General features: G+C 37.5%; 4 protein-coding genes across 6 annotated transcripts in view; 1 reads left to right on the forward strand and 3 right to left on the reverse strand.

Moving 5' to 3' along the window:
* Positions 1 to 933: 933 nt before the first annotated feature.
* Positions 934 to 4,436, forward strand: LOC110428473 (uncharacterized). The gene is made up of 5 exons (XM_021444304.2): positions 934 to 1,201; positions 1,304 to 1,474; positions 2,277 to 2,369; positions 3,219 to 3,311; positions 4,117 to 4,436. The coding sequence occupies exons 1-5, from the start codon at positions 1,121 to 1,123 to the stop codon at positions 4,159 to 4,161; spliced, it is 483 nt and encodes a 160-aa protein (XP_021299979.1). The 5' UTR covers positions 934 to 1,120; the 3' UTR covers positions 4,162 to 4,436.
* A 100-nt stretch (positions 4,437 to 4,536) lies between these two features.
* Positions 4,537 to 7,340, reverse strand: LOC110428463 (alpha/beta-Hydrolases superfamily protein). 3 transcript variants are annotated; one of them, XM_089785631.1, is made up of 3 exons: positions 6,824 to 7,116; positions 5,825 to 5,936; positions 4,537 to 5,666 (listed from the first exon to the last, which is right to left on the reverse strand). In XM_089785631.1, the coding sequence occupies exons 2-3, from the start codon at positions 5,884 to 5,886 to the stop codon at positions 4,688 to 4,690; spliced, it is 1,041 nt and encodes a 346-aa protein (XP_089641757.1). In that variant the 5' UTR covers positions 5,887 to 5,936; positions 6,824 to 7,116; the 3' UTR covers positions 4,537 to 4,687. The 3 variants fall into 3 exon arrangements, with proteins under 3 accessions (XP_089641757.1, XP_089641759.1, XP_021299973.2); XM_089785633.1 differs by lacking the exon at positions 6,824 to 7,116 and adding an exon at positions 6,663 to 6,808; XM_021444298.2 differs by lacking the exon at positions 6,824 to 7,116 and adding an exon at positions 7,130 to 7,340 and having other exon boundaries at positions 4,538 to 5,666.
* Positions 7,341 to 7,649: 309 nt separating this feature from the next.
* On the reverse strand, positions 7,650 to 12,434 carry LOC110428454 (dynamin-related protein 5A). Its single transcript, XM_021444288.2, has 16 exons — positions 12,122 to 12,434; positions 11,960 to 12,023; positions 11,755 to 11,862; positions 11,556 to 11,657; positions 11,389 to 11,439; positions 11,067 to 11,128; positions 10,699 to 10,789; positions 10,439 to 10,503; positions 10,139 to 10,333; positions 9,872 to 9,991; positions 9,662 to 9,732; positions 9,342 to 9,567; positions 8,827 to 8,877; positions 8,501 to 8,729; positions 8,231 to 8,370; positions 7,650 to 8,138 (listed from the first exon to the last, which is right to left on the reverse strand). Exons 1-16 carry the CDS (start codon positions 12,248 to 12,250, stop codon positions 8,010 to 8,012), a joined length of 1,833 nt encoding a protein of 610 aa, XP_021299963.1. The 5' UTR covers positions 12,251 to 12,434; the 3' UTR covers positions 7,650 to 8,009.
* Positions 12,435 to 13,771: 1,337 nt separating this feature from the next.
* Positions 13,772 to 14,945, reverse strand: part of UGE2 (UDP-D-glucose/UDP-D-galactose 4-epimerase 2) — a 4,203-nt gene continuing 3,029 nt past the window's right edge. Inside the window, exons 6-9 of the mRNA XM_021419483.2 lie at positions 14,815 to 14,893; positions 14,480 to 14,562; positions 14,286 to 14,377; positions 13,772 to 14,148 (exon numbers count right to left, since the gene is read on the reverse strand). Of these exons, the coding sequence (XP_021275158.1) occupies positions 14,055 to 14,148; positions 14,286 to 14,377; positions 14,480 to 14,562; positions 14,815 to 14,893 (348 nt within the window). The 3' untranslated portion in view covers positions 13,772 to 14,054. The remainder of the gene's footprint in view (positions 14,149 to 14,285; positions 14,378 to 14,479; positions 14,563 to 14,814; positions 14,894 to 14,945) is intronic.

Consider the following 14,945-nt stretch of genomic DNA (forward strand, 5'->3'; position numbering starts at 1 on the left):
GAGTAAGGGGTTAAAGTTAAGCTACGTTGAGTTATGTTTAGACTCCAAAATATAACTTCCACAATACTATAATTGTTTAACAAGTTTGAGTTTGAATGTAAGGGAGATGGGCATTTTTGGTTGCTTTATTTGATGGGAATGAAGTCTGTGAAGTCCAGAAATGCAGTAATGCAGTATCACTACAATACGCGACTCTGTTCTTCTCTCCCCTTTTCCAGTTCTCCCTCCTCACTTATGTCTGTTGGACAACGTCAGTCGACCTCAAATTTGAAAGAAATGAGGGGGTGGGGGGAGACGAGATGCTAATCTCTGGTTTGATGTCCAGGACATGACGAATATCATTCCCAGATTTAACAGTACCCCAAGCTTTCCTAGGACATGTGGCAGCACACTCAGTAACATAAGTCGGTGTTAAGCAAATGCTCAAGCAAAGTGTAACTGTGCCTCCCTGGCCCCCAACACTTTACATAGAAAACGAGATTAGTTTGCAGGAAGAAACTGTTAATGTTTCCAGTCAATCCCTGCTGGTAAACAAGCGAAGTGTAGGCAACAAATTTTAAGTAGGATGTTATTGGAAGAGAAGAGGAAGGCACCATGACATGATATGTAAAAAATCATTTGGACTGGGAACGAAATCAAAGGTGTTGAAAGACAAGTAACCCAATTCCTATATGTTTTTCACAGGATAGTTGAAGGGTGGCATCAATCAGTTGGAGATAACATATTGAAGACAATCTGGCATCTGCGTTTCGTTTATCCGCCAGCAACAGGAACCAATGGGTGGAAGAACTTATCATTGGTCCAATTGATACAAAGGACCCTAGTGGCATTCAGCGAGAGTTCAAAAAGTCAAGGACCCTCGCCCTCCATCGGCCCCACCCACGGCGCGCGCTTCTCTTCCACAAACTCCAGCGAGAGTTCAAAAAGTCAAGGACCCTCACCCTCCATCGGCCCCACCCCCGGCGCGCGCTTCTCTTCTACAAACCACCCTCGCCCTCCATCGGCCCCACACACGTCGCGCGCTTGTCTTCTACAAACCACCCTCGCCCACAGCAGATTACTTTCTTTTTTATTACATAGGAAAAATCCAGGGGATTTTCAAATACAGCAAGGAGCAAAGATGAACAACAGACGTGAACTAAATCCAGATCAAAGAAGAGCAAAGAATGAGCATGATCGGCAACGCCGCCGAGAGCATAAAGTACACACAATTTCATACTATGAAATTTCTAGTGATTTATGTTCGTTTTAGTTAAGTACTGCTGCTTACTAGTTTGTTTCAACCCTTAATTTGCAATTGAAGATGGAGTTTGAGAGATTGAAGATGGCGGCGGCCCAATTGGAGCCGCTAAGAAACGAAAATAGGCATTTAAGAGAGGAGAATGAAAGGCTGAACTCTATGACGTCAAATCTCATGAACACGCTACATCAACTACGTGAAAAGATACAGCAACTACAAGAAACCAAGGAGAGGGTACTGTCTTCTTTTTCTTCTTCTATTTGGTAGAAATGCTTTTATACTCTTTATTTAGGTTAATTACAATATGGAAATTGCAATACCAAGTTAAGAAAGAATGCCTTTGAATTTTCAGGATTTCAATTGAGAAACCTGCAGGTCTTGGAGAGGATCTTATCATTTCTATCCTTAACCTATCAATAATAATAAGACGAATCTTAATTTTGAAAATGAAAAAGACCCAGGGAGCTCCGGTTCTCCCTTGGGAAGCCTCGGTCTAGTGCTCTATAGGAAAGCGCAGGGTGGAGATGAGTGGTCAGCCAATATAAGGGGATGTCGCCAGCTGACTTGAGAGAAAGAAAATAACAAAAAAGGCATTTTAAATATTTCATATTTAATATTAACTCGTTTAGACGTTTGAGACAGAATGTTTATTTTAAAAACTAATAGATTTTCGTGTAATTTTGATCAAAATTTGAAAGTGTGTGGATATTTACCCTTTACTTAATCATGTATCCCTTTCTGTTGCATTTCAGTTAAGAATAGTCTTTGATTACCTATAATCATATATATATATATATATGTGTGTGTGTGTGTGTGTGTGTGTGTTTTGATGACAATGTCATTTCTTAAGGATGTCAAGACTCGAGAGTTTTTGGAGAACATTGAATCAAAACCCCTTGTCCTTGTTTACTGCTCTTTACCTTGATGTTTATTTCTTTAATTCTCTCTGGAGTTGCAGGAGATGTGCACTTAATTGATCTTCTTGTTCTGGAATATTTAACTCACTATTCTTTCTGTCTCGTTTATTTGTTTGCAGGTTGACTCATGGATTCAATGTGATAGAGTTCCAAGTCCCAATGAAGATGGTGCAAATACTGAGCCCAGAACTCAACGAGAAATCATGGAGATGGTACTGACTTCTTCTTCTATTTGGTAGAAATGCTTTTGTACTCTTTCTTTAGGTTAATTACAATATGGAAATTGCAACACCGAGTTAAGAAAGAATGCCTTTGAATTTTCAAGATTTCAATTGAGAAACCTGCAGGTCCTGGAGAGGACCTTATCATTTCTATCCTTAACCTATCAATAGTAATAAGAGGAATCTTAATTTTGAAAATGAAAAAGACCCTTATAATTATAAGGGAGCTCCAGTGCTGTTCTCCCTTGGGGAGCTTCGGTGCTGTCAAGGAGCACTGATCTGGTGCTCTTTAGGAGAGAACAGAGTGGAGATAGGTGGTCAGCCAATATAAGAAAACAGTCATTAGCTGACTTAATAGAAAGAAAATAGTAAAAAAATGGTATTTTAGATATGTTATATTTAATATTAATTCGTTTAGACGTTGGGATGGAGTGCTTATTTTGAAAACTAATGAATTTCTGTATAATTATAATCAAAACTTGAAAGTGTGGTGATTTTACCCTATAATTAATCATGTAGCCGTTTCTGTTGTATTCTATTTATTCAGTTAAATAATCTTTGATTACCTATGATCACTACAAACACAACCAGCACAGCATATATAATAACTATATATATATATGTATGTATGCTTTGATGACAATGTCATTTCTTAAGATGTCAAGACTTGAGAGTTTGGAAACATTGAACCAATAACCCCTTGTCCTTGTTTACTGCTCTTTACCTTGATGTTTATTTCTTTAATTCTCTCTCGAGTTGCAGGAGATGTGCACTTCATTGATCTTCTTATTCTGGAATATTTAACTCACTATTCTTTCTGTCACGTTTATTTGTTTGCAGGTTGACTCATGGATTCAAGGTGATAAAGTTCCAAGTCCCAATAAAGATAGTGCAGATAATGAGACTTGTACTGAACGAGAAATCATGGAGATGGTACTGTCTTTTTTTTCTTCTTCTTCTTCTATTTGGTAGAAATGCTTTTACACTCTTTATTTAGGTTAATTACAATATGGAAATTGCAATACCAAGTTAAGAAAGGATGCCTTTGAATTTTCAAGATTTCCATTAACAAACCTGCAGGTCCTGGAGAGGAATTTATCATTTCTATCCTTAACCTATCATATAGTAATAAGACGAATCTTAATTTTTAAAATAAAAGAGAACCTTATAAGAGCTACTGGTTCACCCTTGGGGAGCCCCGGTGCTCTCAAGGAGCACCGATGTAGTGCTCTGCTGGGAGCGCAGGATGGAGATGGGTGTTCAGCCAATGGACGCTACCAGCCAATTTGAGAAAAAAAATAATAAAAAAAATATTTTAAACATTTTATATTTAACATTAGTCTGTTTAAATATTTGAGACGGAATGTTTGTTTTAAAAATTAATGAATTTATATATAATTTTGATTAAAATTTAAAAATATCTAAAGATTTTACCCTATAATTAATCATATAGTCTTTCTATTGCATTCTATTTATTCAGTTAAGAATAGTCTTTAATTGCCTATGATCATAGATATATATGCTTTGATGACAATGTCTTTTCTTAAGGATGTCGAGCCTCGAGAGTTTTTGGGGAACATTGAACGAAAACCCCTTATCCTTGTTTACTGCTCTTTACCTTGATGTTTGTTTTTTTCTTTAATTGTCTCTCGAGTTGCTGGAGATGTGCACTTCATTGATCTTCTTATTCTGGAATCTTGAACTCACTGTTCTTTCTGTCCCGCTTATTTGTTTGCAGATTGACTCATGGATTCAATCTGATAAGAGTTCCAAGTCCCAATGAAGATGGTGCAAATAATGAGGCTACTACTCGAGGGAATTAAAAAGCGCTCTTACCAGCTAGCTTTTAATTCTCTCCAATGCGCTTAGATGATATGATCCCCTTCATGCTTTTACCACAGTGCATACTTTATGAACTTGGTAGTCCTAAAATAGCTATGAAAGTAATTTTATCCTTGTACTATCGTGCTCATATGTGTATCCAGCACTTGTTAAGAGTTGGGTTTCCTTCTGTAGAAAGACCAATCTTTGTGTTTGTAGCATTTGTTAAGAGTTGCATTTCCTTTGGCAGAAAGACTGCATGTCCTAGAGTGACAATAGACTCTTTCGCTTGTGAAAATTTGAGCTGTTTAGAGTAGCAACATATTTTGACTTCCTAAAATTTGACAAGATAATTGGCTGCAATCAATCAGTTTGAGATGACACTGAAACAATACATGTTTCTATGTTTTCCTTAATCTACAGCAACGGAAACCACTAATGGATTCCTCTAATGGTACATATACAACATAAATCAGGACAAGCACAAACTATTTATACTTGTAAAGATTGCACTTCAAGTGTGGTTCAGGTCTCCACCACTGGTGAATCCCATGGGCTTGCTTGAAATCTTGTGCAGGAGTTAGATTCACTGTCAAATTTGCTGAAGGAAGAAGATGCAGTGGTTCTGCAGCTTCTGCACCCTGTCCCACGACACTCATAAATAGAGCTCCTAATGAATGCTGGGTGGCTAACCTCTCGATAGCCCCGGCTCCAATCTCTTCCATCTTTTTCCTATGCTCAAAATAACCAATGTATTCAGAGCATAAGTGGTCAGCAGGATTCACAAATAAACATGGGGTCCATGCAGACAAAGCAGCAAATGGATCTTCGGACCTACTCCTTAGACTGTTACCCTTTGTGGCAAGAGCAAGTCCAGCTGTGATGACACTGCCAGCAAATCGAAGTCCATGTTTCACTTTTTTATCTTTAATTCTCTCAATTGGGGCAGATAAGAACGGTGGATTGAAGAGGAAAGCTTCCAGAAAAATGCCTGTCTTAGCCATAGTCTTTCCAGCCAGCATTGCCATTGCTGCCCCAAGGGAATGGCCAGCTAACCAGACGTTTGAATCACCCACAGCAGCAACCATGTTTCGAACAGCTTGCATGGCAATCTCAAAGCGAGAAGTCTGATGGAGACCATTTCGTATTATGTGGATATCCAACTCAAAGTCTCTTGAGAAGGAGTCTGGTTTAGTTATGGTACCTCGGAAGGCAATCACATAGCGGGGGCTTCGATCAATTGAGTCATGACAATGAGATGATGGAGGCTTATACTCGTAAATGACACCAAAGATGCAAAAATCAGCATCATCAACAAGCTGACGAATCAACTTAAAATGGAAGAACTCCCACCAAGGAGGAGCCAGAGCTTGAGATTCTTGACGTTTTTCCTGGCGGTCTCGCTCCAAAATATAGACACCCTCAACCAAACTAGCTGCTACAGACCTTCGATGATGTGCATTGGTCCTGCATACAACAAACACAACAATATTTCAGCACATAAGACATTACCACCTGCTTAGATTAAAATAGGCACTAAAATCCTCAAGTTCTTAGACGTTATAGATCTTTCGAAGTTAAAAGTTTTCTTGGGTTCTTTCTGTTTAATGGGAGGAAGATCTTACCAATCTATACTATTTAGGTGTAAGGGCCCTGAAAGACCAAAATCTTCCCTCTCAGAGGCCATCACAGCATTCACGATCCTGTTCTTTCTTCTTGATATTTAGAAAGGCTAAGCTGCATGCGCAAGTAAAACCAATGAACATAAAGTAGTCAGCAGTTCGAATTATTTCATATGTAAAACATAAAATCTAAAGACTTTCCAAATAAGATGCATTTATCAAGGCAAAGCAAATGTCAACAAAAACATGCAATGCTCCTAAATTTCAAAGGGTTCTCCAACAAGCCATCGGATGGAATCATGGAAATACATTTTAACATTTTTCAAAAGCCTGCAATGTGGTTTCCCCAGTTTATTTAGAACAAACTAATTAATCAAGTAAATTTTACATTAGAAAATTTAAACCACAAAAAAATAAAAGGCAGATTGGTTCCCAACCATTTTTGAACAAATAAAATTTCAAGAATAATTTAGCACACTTTGATGTGGCAGAATCAAGCAGAAGCACCTAGACCAAATTTTACAGAAATAATTCATGCAAGCCAGCCAGTGGCAGCCACCACATAACTTTCTGAGAACCACAAAATCCAAATTCTAAAGGGCACCATATAAATTAAATACTACAGACTTCAGACTCTTGTGCCTCAACTCTCAACGGATGCTACAAGTTTGTAAAATGTTTTAGTTGCATTTAACTCGTCTTTTACAGTTTGTACCTGGTGAGACGGCTGTGGTTGCCGCCAAATCAAAGATTATTAAAACAAGGCAGAAGAGAGAAAGTGATCCAAGATTCACAAAACTACAAAATAGCAATTAATCCTTTTGTAAAACAATTACCTTACCCCATATAAAGTCCCCTCACGTAATCTATGTTGAAATTTTTTATCTGATTTCTACTCATCATCAAATTGATGCAGATCCATAAAAACTAAAAGCACCTAAGCATAATCAAGAATCAACTAATTTCAATGCAAACCCACCAACAGAATATGTCTAAAACTACCATTATCTCAGTGCATCTTCTTCCTCTTCCTCAAGTTAGCCATGAAACTGAAATCTACTTGAGAATATTACTTAACTAACTAATTAAAGGCCTACAAACAAACAGCATAATGAAAGATAAACTAGATTAAGACAAACCCATCAAGATAAATGCCTAAAAAAAATCAAATATCTAAATGCTTCTCCAAGACTAAAACGAAGAAAGCAAAGAAAAAGAAAATATGGTCATTCTGCAGACTCGGTTACAAGAAACGACAATGACAGCTTTAAATGCTAACGGGGAAAATATTACAGGAAAGATTATTACCTTCTTGAGAAATCAAAGGGGACAGCAGATCTGGGTGACTTATACATAGGATTCGTGAAGAGTTTTGTTATGAATTTGAAGCAGTTGGTTGGCGACACAGACATAAAGCAATCAACGTTAAGATGTCTCCCTCATCCAACAGAAGATTTAAATTGTGCTACCTGCCTGCCCTTTTTTGCGATTCCTCAAGTGGGAAGAGAGCAACACCATAGACCTCGTGCGAAGACCACGTCGTTTCCAAAATCACTAATTCTATCCGAAACGACATCGTCGCGTCGACTTCGGACTTTGGACTGAGAGTCGGAATTTGGACTTAGAAACCCGAGGGAAAGTGGGTTTACGGTCGTGGTCTGAAATGGGCTTTAATTGATATTTGGGCTTCGAAATAAAAAAAAAAAAACCTAGACAGTACATTCCATCTAATTATACGACACTTTAATCCAAAGTCCGCATACATCCAAATATATATTTTAGATTAAAAATGTAAACCCGTAACAGACTTATCAGAAAAAATATCAGCTGCAGCAAAACGCTATAAATTTTGGAAAATTTATCACAATTTTAAAATAAAAAGACTGCCTTTTAAAATGACAATTTCAAAGACAAAATGAGCAGCAGCTCACAAAAGCACATTAGACAAAGCGCAAATACTCCCAGACCAAGACTGGCAAACATTTGTATATTATAGATATATATATAAATGTAGCATACACAACGACAGAAGTTGCTTTCTGGTTAAAACTATTTTGCCTTCATGACATACAACAAAATGACCCTCCCCGGTTCTTCCCCAGTGTGACTCTGCTCATAAATGAAAGAATGATGCCGCCCATCAAATCAATTTCAGAGTGCAAAGTAGATGAATAGATATGCCACCAGCCTACTTGGACCAAGCAACTGTATCGATTTCTGCCTGCGCGCTCCTGTATAATTCCAGCCTCTTTGCAAGAGCACTACGTCGCTCCATGACTGCTGGATCCTCATTCAACAATGCTGATAATCGTTTTTGCTACAAGAATTTTCCAGCCAGTCAATCACACAAATCATTAGTTTCAACAAAATAAGAAACAAGTAGATGGTAAGAGAGAGAACTGTCCTCACCTCCAGTTTACCCAATTCAGTGTAGAAAAAGTCAAGCAGGCTTCTTTTAGCTTCACGGACTTGACAATACACAATGGACTTCGGGATGGAGTGTCGCAAACTAGCACAAACCATATTAACATAAGACAAAACGGTTGTCCCTGCTCATTCATTGTCAAGAGAAGCCCATGATCAGCAATAAAATACATTCAATTTTAATATCATGCATTGAACTTTCAAACAACAGAGATCTGTCCTTCAAGAAACTTCTTTTTTGAGTTATGAACCTACCAATTCTCCTCAGATATGAGTCATTGTATCTGTCAAATATTGATTGTGTAGGGTTGCCACCCTTCTCAACATCTTGAGGAAGCTTTCGGAAGAAATCAACTGTAAGGTAACTACATTCCATATCAACCAATTGAAGTGTTGCTTTTTTGCTCTGTTCCCTCATTCTGTCAAGAGACTCAACTGCAGCATTTCCAACCTCTACCCTGAGAGCAGGATACTGTTTTAACTCCTGAAAACAAAACCAAATTGATGGTATGAATTATAATGCTCCAACAGGCATAATTTCTTTTATACATGTATAAGATATTGCATAGACAAGAACCTACTGGTGTCTCACTCATAGCCTTGTGAACCAAATCCTTCAGAATGGAATGAACCTGAAAAATGAGATAAATAAAATCAATCCACTTTGAAGCATGATTGTGTGAACAGCATGATGCAGAGTTATTCATATATTTAAAAGGAAAACACGTGATGTAGTAGACAAATAATATAGTAGGAATGTTTAAGGTGCAGCAATGCATGCTGCCTTTGTGGAGACTCCTCATGCTTCCTTCCCCAAGATAGCAAAAAGTCTAGAGTTCAATGCATTTTACATCCGCGATCCCTTCCCACCCACAAAATGAAAAATTGATCTCTAGTAAATTCTAAAGATTCATATAACATATGGCAAGATGTGAAAGAATGACATCCCAAGATTCTCAATTTTTGAAAAGGTTTTAAAGGGAATGATTCATAATTAAACTGATCCAAGCTATGATCTTTAAGAAATAGGTACAGAGTAATCTCCACATGCCCAATCGAACATAATATACCATATTTCTAAAATTTTCTTTCGTACCGCATCAACAGCAGCCTCAGCTGGACCTCTAATAGTAATTAAAGTAGATTCTATCAAACGACGATATCCTTGTTCAGGAGCTATTAAATGAGGTTGATATCCATCAGCTTCAGTAATGAGCTTCCTAATATTCTCCATTGAAAGTTGCTTGTCAAATTGCAACCTTTTCAAAGCAGCAGGGAGCTGGTTGTCGAAAACATTGTAAACCTTATCACCACCAGGTCGCCTGTGAACAATAATTAAAGTCAAAAAGATGCCATCCATACATGCCAGGACACAGGTGACGTAAGGGTGAGATAAACAAGAGTTTTGATACATACACGCCATCCAGATGTTCCCTATAATTTTGATCAAAAAGACGACAAATCTCCATAATTGTGTACAATTTTCCCTGTATAATCATCTCAAACATCAGCAATTCTCAAATAACTTAAAATCAACTGAAAGTGGAATAGCAAAAAGTCCATATTCAACCAATCCGAACGTGCACGCGCACACACCCACACAGAAAATAGGAAGAGCACACTTACGCCTGCATCAGCTGCAATAGGCTTTCCAAGGCGACTCAATTCAGTTTCGAGTTCAGCAATTGTTTTATTAATAAGGGACTGAATGCCTGGGATTCTGGACTTGATTACATTTTCCAAATGCTGACACATTAAACATTTCAACTAGGTTACTACAATTGAAGAAAAGGTATGCTGGAATCGAGTACCAGCCTGTCCTTTGCAAGCAAAAATTGAGGATTAAAAAGGTTTAAGAAAAAGGAAAACAAGCACAATTGCCCACTAGCATACCTTTGAGAGCATCTTAGCAAGATGCTCAGAACCCATTCTGTGAGCAAGGTGCTTATACTCTGGTGTATTAGCAAAATACTCTCGCTCTCTGCGCCGAGCAGCAATCATATCAACATTCTTGTTAATATCTGCTTGTGAGCGGTTCACAACACCAACCCAAGGGAATTTCAGCCTATAAGATTTTCCTTCCAATATCTAAGCCAACAGAAATACGAATCAGAACAAGATAATGCCAAAGGCTTCAAATACTCAGGACTGCAATAAGATTAGCATGTCTATATCAAGCATAAATCAACTTACATCAACCGCATCAGTACCCTTATCCATCAGATCAATCTTTGTCAAGACACCAAGTGTCCTCTCCCCTGAAAGGTTATACCAATACTAAGTATTAGAAACCACAAAGTCAAAAACTCTACATATCATAGCAATGTTTTACAACATACAAATTAAAAAGCACCCATGGCTTCGTACTAATCGACAAGTACAGAAGATAAAAACTTTGAGGTGCCTGACAAAGAAAAAAAAATATAGCATGAACTGGCATTGCAAGAGCTTACCTGTAGGGTCCACCTCACGTGAGATTTTAATTGCATCTGATGTAGCAAGATCTTGATTAGCAGGTGAAATTGCTAAGATTATACAGTTGGGCTGCATAAAAAGTCCAGGAAAAAGGGATAGTGAAGCACTATTCAGCTTTCATTATTGCATAAATCATGAAAAAAAATGTACACTGCAAAGTTATCAGAGGAAAAAGGGCAGCAACAACTATCCACAACCCACTTTTCCGACAACTTGAATTGAAACAACATTAAAAATAATTATTATCATAAAAATAGTCAGCTGAAACATCATTTTGAATTTTATTGAAGTAAATTTCCAGACAACGGGAGCACTGAACTTAGACAAAAAAGACAACACATTTTACCTTCTCAATAAAGGAGCGAACCATATTCTCAATATCTTGCACAATGCTGTCTGGTTGACCCTCTGCATTTAGCCAGATAATCCATCAATTTTACCTTTTAATCTAAAAGAATCTTGCCCGTTATACAGCAATGAGAAGAACAAAAAATGGGGGGAGGGGAGGCGGAGGTGTTAAGTGCTAAAGTGGCAAGATGCCATATTTCTTATACTCCATTTTACATAGCAAAGGAAAATGCAATTTTGATAATTACGTGTTTATAGGTCCCCGAAACATATTGCGGTCAATAAAAAACCACTAAAATTGTGATAAGCATTACACTTACCTACTGCTACCTTCGTAAGACCAGGAAGGTCAATTAGAGTCAAATTGACAACTGCAACAAATTAAACAGAGAAAAAAAAATCAAGACGTCAAGAAAAGGGCTGGAAATTTTACAAAGAATCAAATAATCTACCAAAAAGAAAAGAACAATTTATATCCAGATCATACCGTTGGGAGAATATATACTAAGATGAATTGGAACACTGGAGATTTGTTTGGTTCGGCCAGTTTCTCTATCCGTCTCATCTTGAATCTCCTTCCTAACAGCAGCTATAACACAGATAGTGATTAAGTTAAAATCCAAGATTACCTTATGGTAAAAATGGGGAAAAAAGCTGAAAGGAGAAAAAAAAAGAAAGAAATTTACAGAAATCGGTGAATCTTTTTCTTGGAAGGTGAAGAAACTCAGCATATTCTCTGCTTCCTTCTTCACTCTTATGAAGCTGTAACACCAGAGGTCTCCGAGTAACAATTCCTGCGTTAATTTTTAACCCAGCAAAAAGCCAAAAGATCATTTCTTAAGTTCTTAGCGAGGAAGAATAAGATTGAATGAGGTAAATTTATTTTTTTACCGGATCCACGCGGTAAAAAATCCTTGCTGACAATGCTTTCGAGCACCGAAGACTTCCCTGAACTCTGTTGAAATTCCAATCTCAGATCAGCTGAAAATAAAAGAAAAAAGAAGAAAAAAAGTCGACAAAAATTGAAAAGAGAAGGTAAGAACGGTTGCTGACCTGACCGCCGACGACGGCAATCGCCGGTAAAGAGTCCCAAAGAGTAGGCAATGCGCTTGCCTCACCGTGGTCACCAAGAGCCGTGCAAGCTCTTTGAATCTTGTTGACAAGAGAAATCAAATTATCCATTTCTTTTTAAAAAAAAGAAAGATCGGAGCCGGTGACTAAGACGGCGTCGGATTCAGATCAGCTAGATCTGACCTGCTGAAGTAAAAACGGCACCGTCAGATCTGTGCGAGAACGCGAAAAAGTGCCGTCCAGAGAAAGAGAAAAAGAGAGAGAGAAGACTTCGCGTTTTAAGTTTTTGAAAGGGGAGGAGAACAAGAGAGTAGCTTTAAAGTGAAGCGCGTTTTAATTAATTATTTTTTTAATTTAATATTTTTTGCCACCCGTTTTATCTTTGTATTTGTTTCTTCGTTTGAAGCGAAGCGACATGTCGATGACTTCCAACAGTAAAGGTTAGTCGTACGACAAGAGAGTAAGCAACTCCGGGGGAGTAGTGATAACTACGATTAACGAGGCGGTTGGGTAAATCACTTGGGTTTTTTAGCCATTGGGCAAATTGACTCGCGAGTTTTTCGTTGCAAAGTCATTTTCTATTTACTTCCTATTTCTTCTAAGGCCGCGTTTGTCTAGTTTATGTCTAAGGTTTGAAGGTTTTTATAAATAAATAATTACTGATTTAAATTTATTCAAAACCATAAGGAAATTATGCAAAAGGAAAAAAAATCCGATTGAGAATAATTAAAATAAAAAAGGACAAAGGTTAAAGATTCAAATTAGTCATCATTAAATTCTCAACTATTGGTTTTTCTCCTTAATTTTCATATTTGTCTATAGTGGGAGGCCTTGCAAAATTCAAAACCCAAACCAAAAGGACCCACCATCTTTTAAAAAAAATGCATTTTGGCCCAACGGCACATTTGCAGTTGGCAACACTTGGCGAATCCTCATTTCCTCTTTTTATTTTTTTTTATTATTTTGGTTTAAATTATAAAGAAAATGGGCAGTAGTGGATGCGTTTGCATTCCACTTTTATCCATCCAAACAGACACTGAAATCTCTTTGGCCGTGATAAGTCTTCATATATATGACGTCATAAATTGTATATCAATATCACATAGAGACACGCATTGAATTTGTAAAATTTATATATTTATATTCTATTATGTCCCATCAAATGAGAAAATAAAAATTAATAAAAAATTGAGAGGCTAGGAAAGACAAGAGTGGGTTCATTTTCTTGACTCGAAAAGAATGCTAATGCTAATACCATTCAAACAAACCCATTAAAGCCGTTGGACCCCTGCGTGCCCTGGGGACCAGCATACCGTTGCTTCTTGCCTTTTGTAGCGGTGGGCCACCTTGCCCCCCCCCGACCTCCTCCCCAACCCACCACCCCACCCTGCTCACAATCTAACTTCAAATATTTTAAAGACCCTTCTAAATTCTTGTTTCTGTTACACTTGTATTATTGCACTTCATAGTTTTATTTCACAAAAAATCATTTCATAAATTAAAAATAATATAAACACTTACAAAATCAACGTGAGATTCATGCCTTTCTCTTTGAAACTGTAATATTTAGGGATAGAGGGGAAGGGGGCAGAGAGTAAAAGACTGGAACCAAGATTCTATACAACATAAAAATTACAAAGGACAAAGAGGATATTGTCATTAAAATAGTCGTAGTTCATTATAACAGGGGTCAAATGAATTAACTCGACAAATAGCCAGAAAAGAAAATAGTAGCAATGAGGGGCACAACACCAGCTTCAGAGAAATCGAAGCAGCCTAAACAAAGTGCCCCTTATTCTCTATAATCGTAACACCTAAGTGATAATAGCCTATAAACCTGTGAAATTAAAGTTAAGAAAGTCTAATCTGAGAAAGTGTTTTTGATAAGAATGGTGGGGTGACAAAGTCTTGGCACTCAGTTAGTTGACTCAGAAGATCCATATCCATATGGGTTTTTGCTGGCCCAGTTCCACTGATCCCTGCACATCTCCTCAATACCGTATTTTGCCCTGCAAAGACAACAGAATTATAGTAAAAATTAGTATAAAATGATGAGACAAGATCTAAGTTTTGCTAGCAGTTTCATTAACTGTACTACTTCAGGGAAAAAAAAATTCAAACTTTTGTGTGTATGTAAAGCTCTTACGTCCAATTCAATTCACGCTCTGCCTTTTCTGTTGAAGCATAAACAATTTCGGCATCACCAGGTCGACGCCCAGCCATTACAAGAGGAATTTTCTGATAAAAGTAAAAAAGTTGGCATGTTAACTCTATACCAAGAATAACAAATAAGTACAACTCCAAATATGAATAGACAGAAACCAAACAAGGAAACAACACCTTTCCGGATGCCTTTTCAAATGCAGCAACCATCTCCAAAACTGACGTCCCCTTTCCTGTTCCCAAGTTGTAGACCTCACAACCTGAAATAGCATAAGCTCGTAAGGACCAATTTTACAGAAAGCTATCCACAATTATATGTTCATTAACATATGCTGTTGAAAATTTCATAACTCGTTGATCTCACAAGCTAACATTCAAAGAATAAATAGTTGCAATTCTAGAAAAATAACAACCAAGAAAGAACCAATAAAACCACTCCCATTTATGACTCTGCTCTGTTACAATAAACCAATTAGTTAAGGCATTCTAACAAAACAAGGAACCAAACATACCTATATTCGGATCAGATAATTTGTGTAGTGCAGCAATGTGCCCATCCGCTAAATCAACAACATGGATGTAATCACGTACCTGAAAAGAGACAAGTGATCAGCACCTTGTCACAAGTGATCAAACCTTGCTC

The sequence above is a fragment of the Theobroma umbraticum genome, unplaced genomic scaffold (genome assembly GCF_002168275.2).
Source record: "Theobroma umbraticum cultivar Fairchild unplaced genomic scaffold, ASM216827v3 scaffold_30.0, whole genome shotgun sequence".
In the NCBI taxonomy this organism is placed as follows: Eukaryota; Viridiplantae; Streptophyta; class Magnoliopsida; order Malvales; family Malvaceae; genus Theobroma; species Theobroma umbraticum.

What these genes read in the sequence shown, in the direction of transcription:
- LOC110428473 (XM_021444304.2), top strand. Translation starts at nt 1,121, where the DNA reads ATGAACAACAGACGTGAACTAAATCCAGATCAAAGAAGAGCAAAGAAT. An exon ending in TACAAGAAACCAAGGAGAGG is followed by an intron (nt 1,475 to 2,276) that starts GTACTGTCTTCT and finishes ATTTGTTTGCAG; the next exon opens with GTTGACTCATGGATTCAATG. An exon ending in AACGAGAAATCATGGAGATG is followed by an intron (nt 3,312 to 4,116) that starts GTACTGTCTTTT and finishes ATTTGTTTGCAG; the next exon opens with ATTGACTCATGGATTCAATC.
- LOC110428463 (XM_089785631.1), bottom strand. Translation starts at nt 5,886, where the DNA reads ATGGCCTCTGAGAGGGAAGATTTTGGTCTTTCAGGGCCCTTACACCTA. An exon ending in CACCTAAATAGTATAGATTG is followed by an intron (nt 5,667 to 5,824) that starts GTAAGATCTTCC and finishes TGTTGTATGCAG; the next exon opens with GACCAATGCACATCATCGAA.
- LOC110428454 (XM_021444288.2), bottom strand. Translation starts at nt 12,250, where the DNA reads ATGGATAATTTGATTTCTCTTGTCAACAAGATTCAAAGAGCTTGCACG. An exon ending in TCTTACGAAGGTAGCAGTAG is followed by an intron (nt 11,129 to 11,388) that starts GTAAGTGTAATG and finishes GGCTAAATGCAG; the next exon opens with AGGGTCAACCAGACAGCATT. An exon ending in TTGCTAAGATGCTCTCAAAG is followed by an intron (nt 9,992 to 10,138) that starts GTATGCTAGTGG and finishes TTAATGTGTCAG; the next exon opens with CATTTGGAAAATGTAATCAA.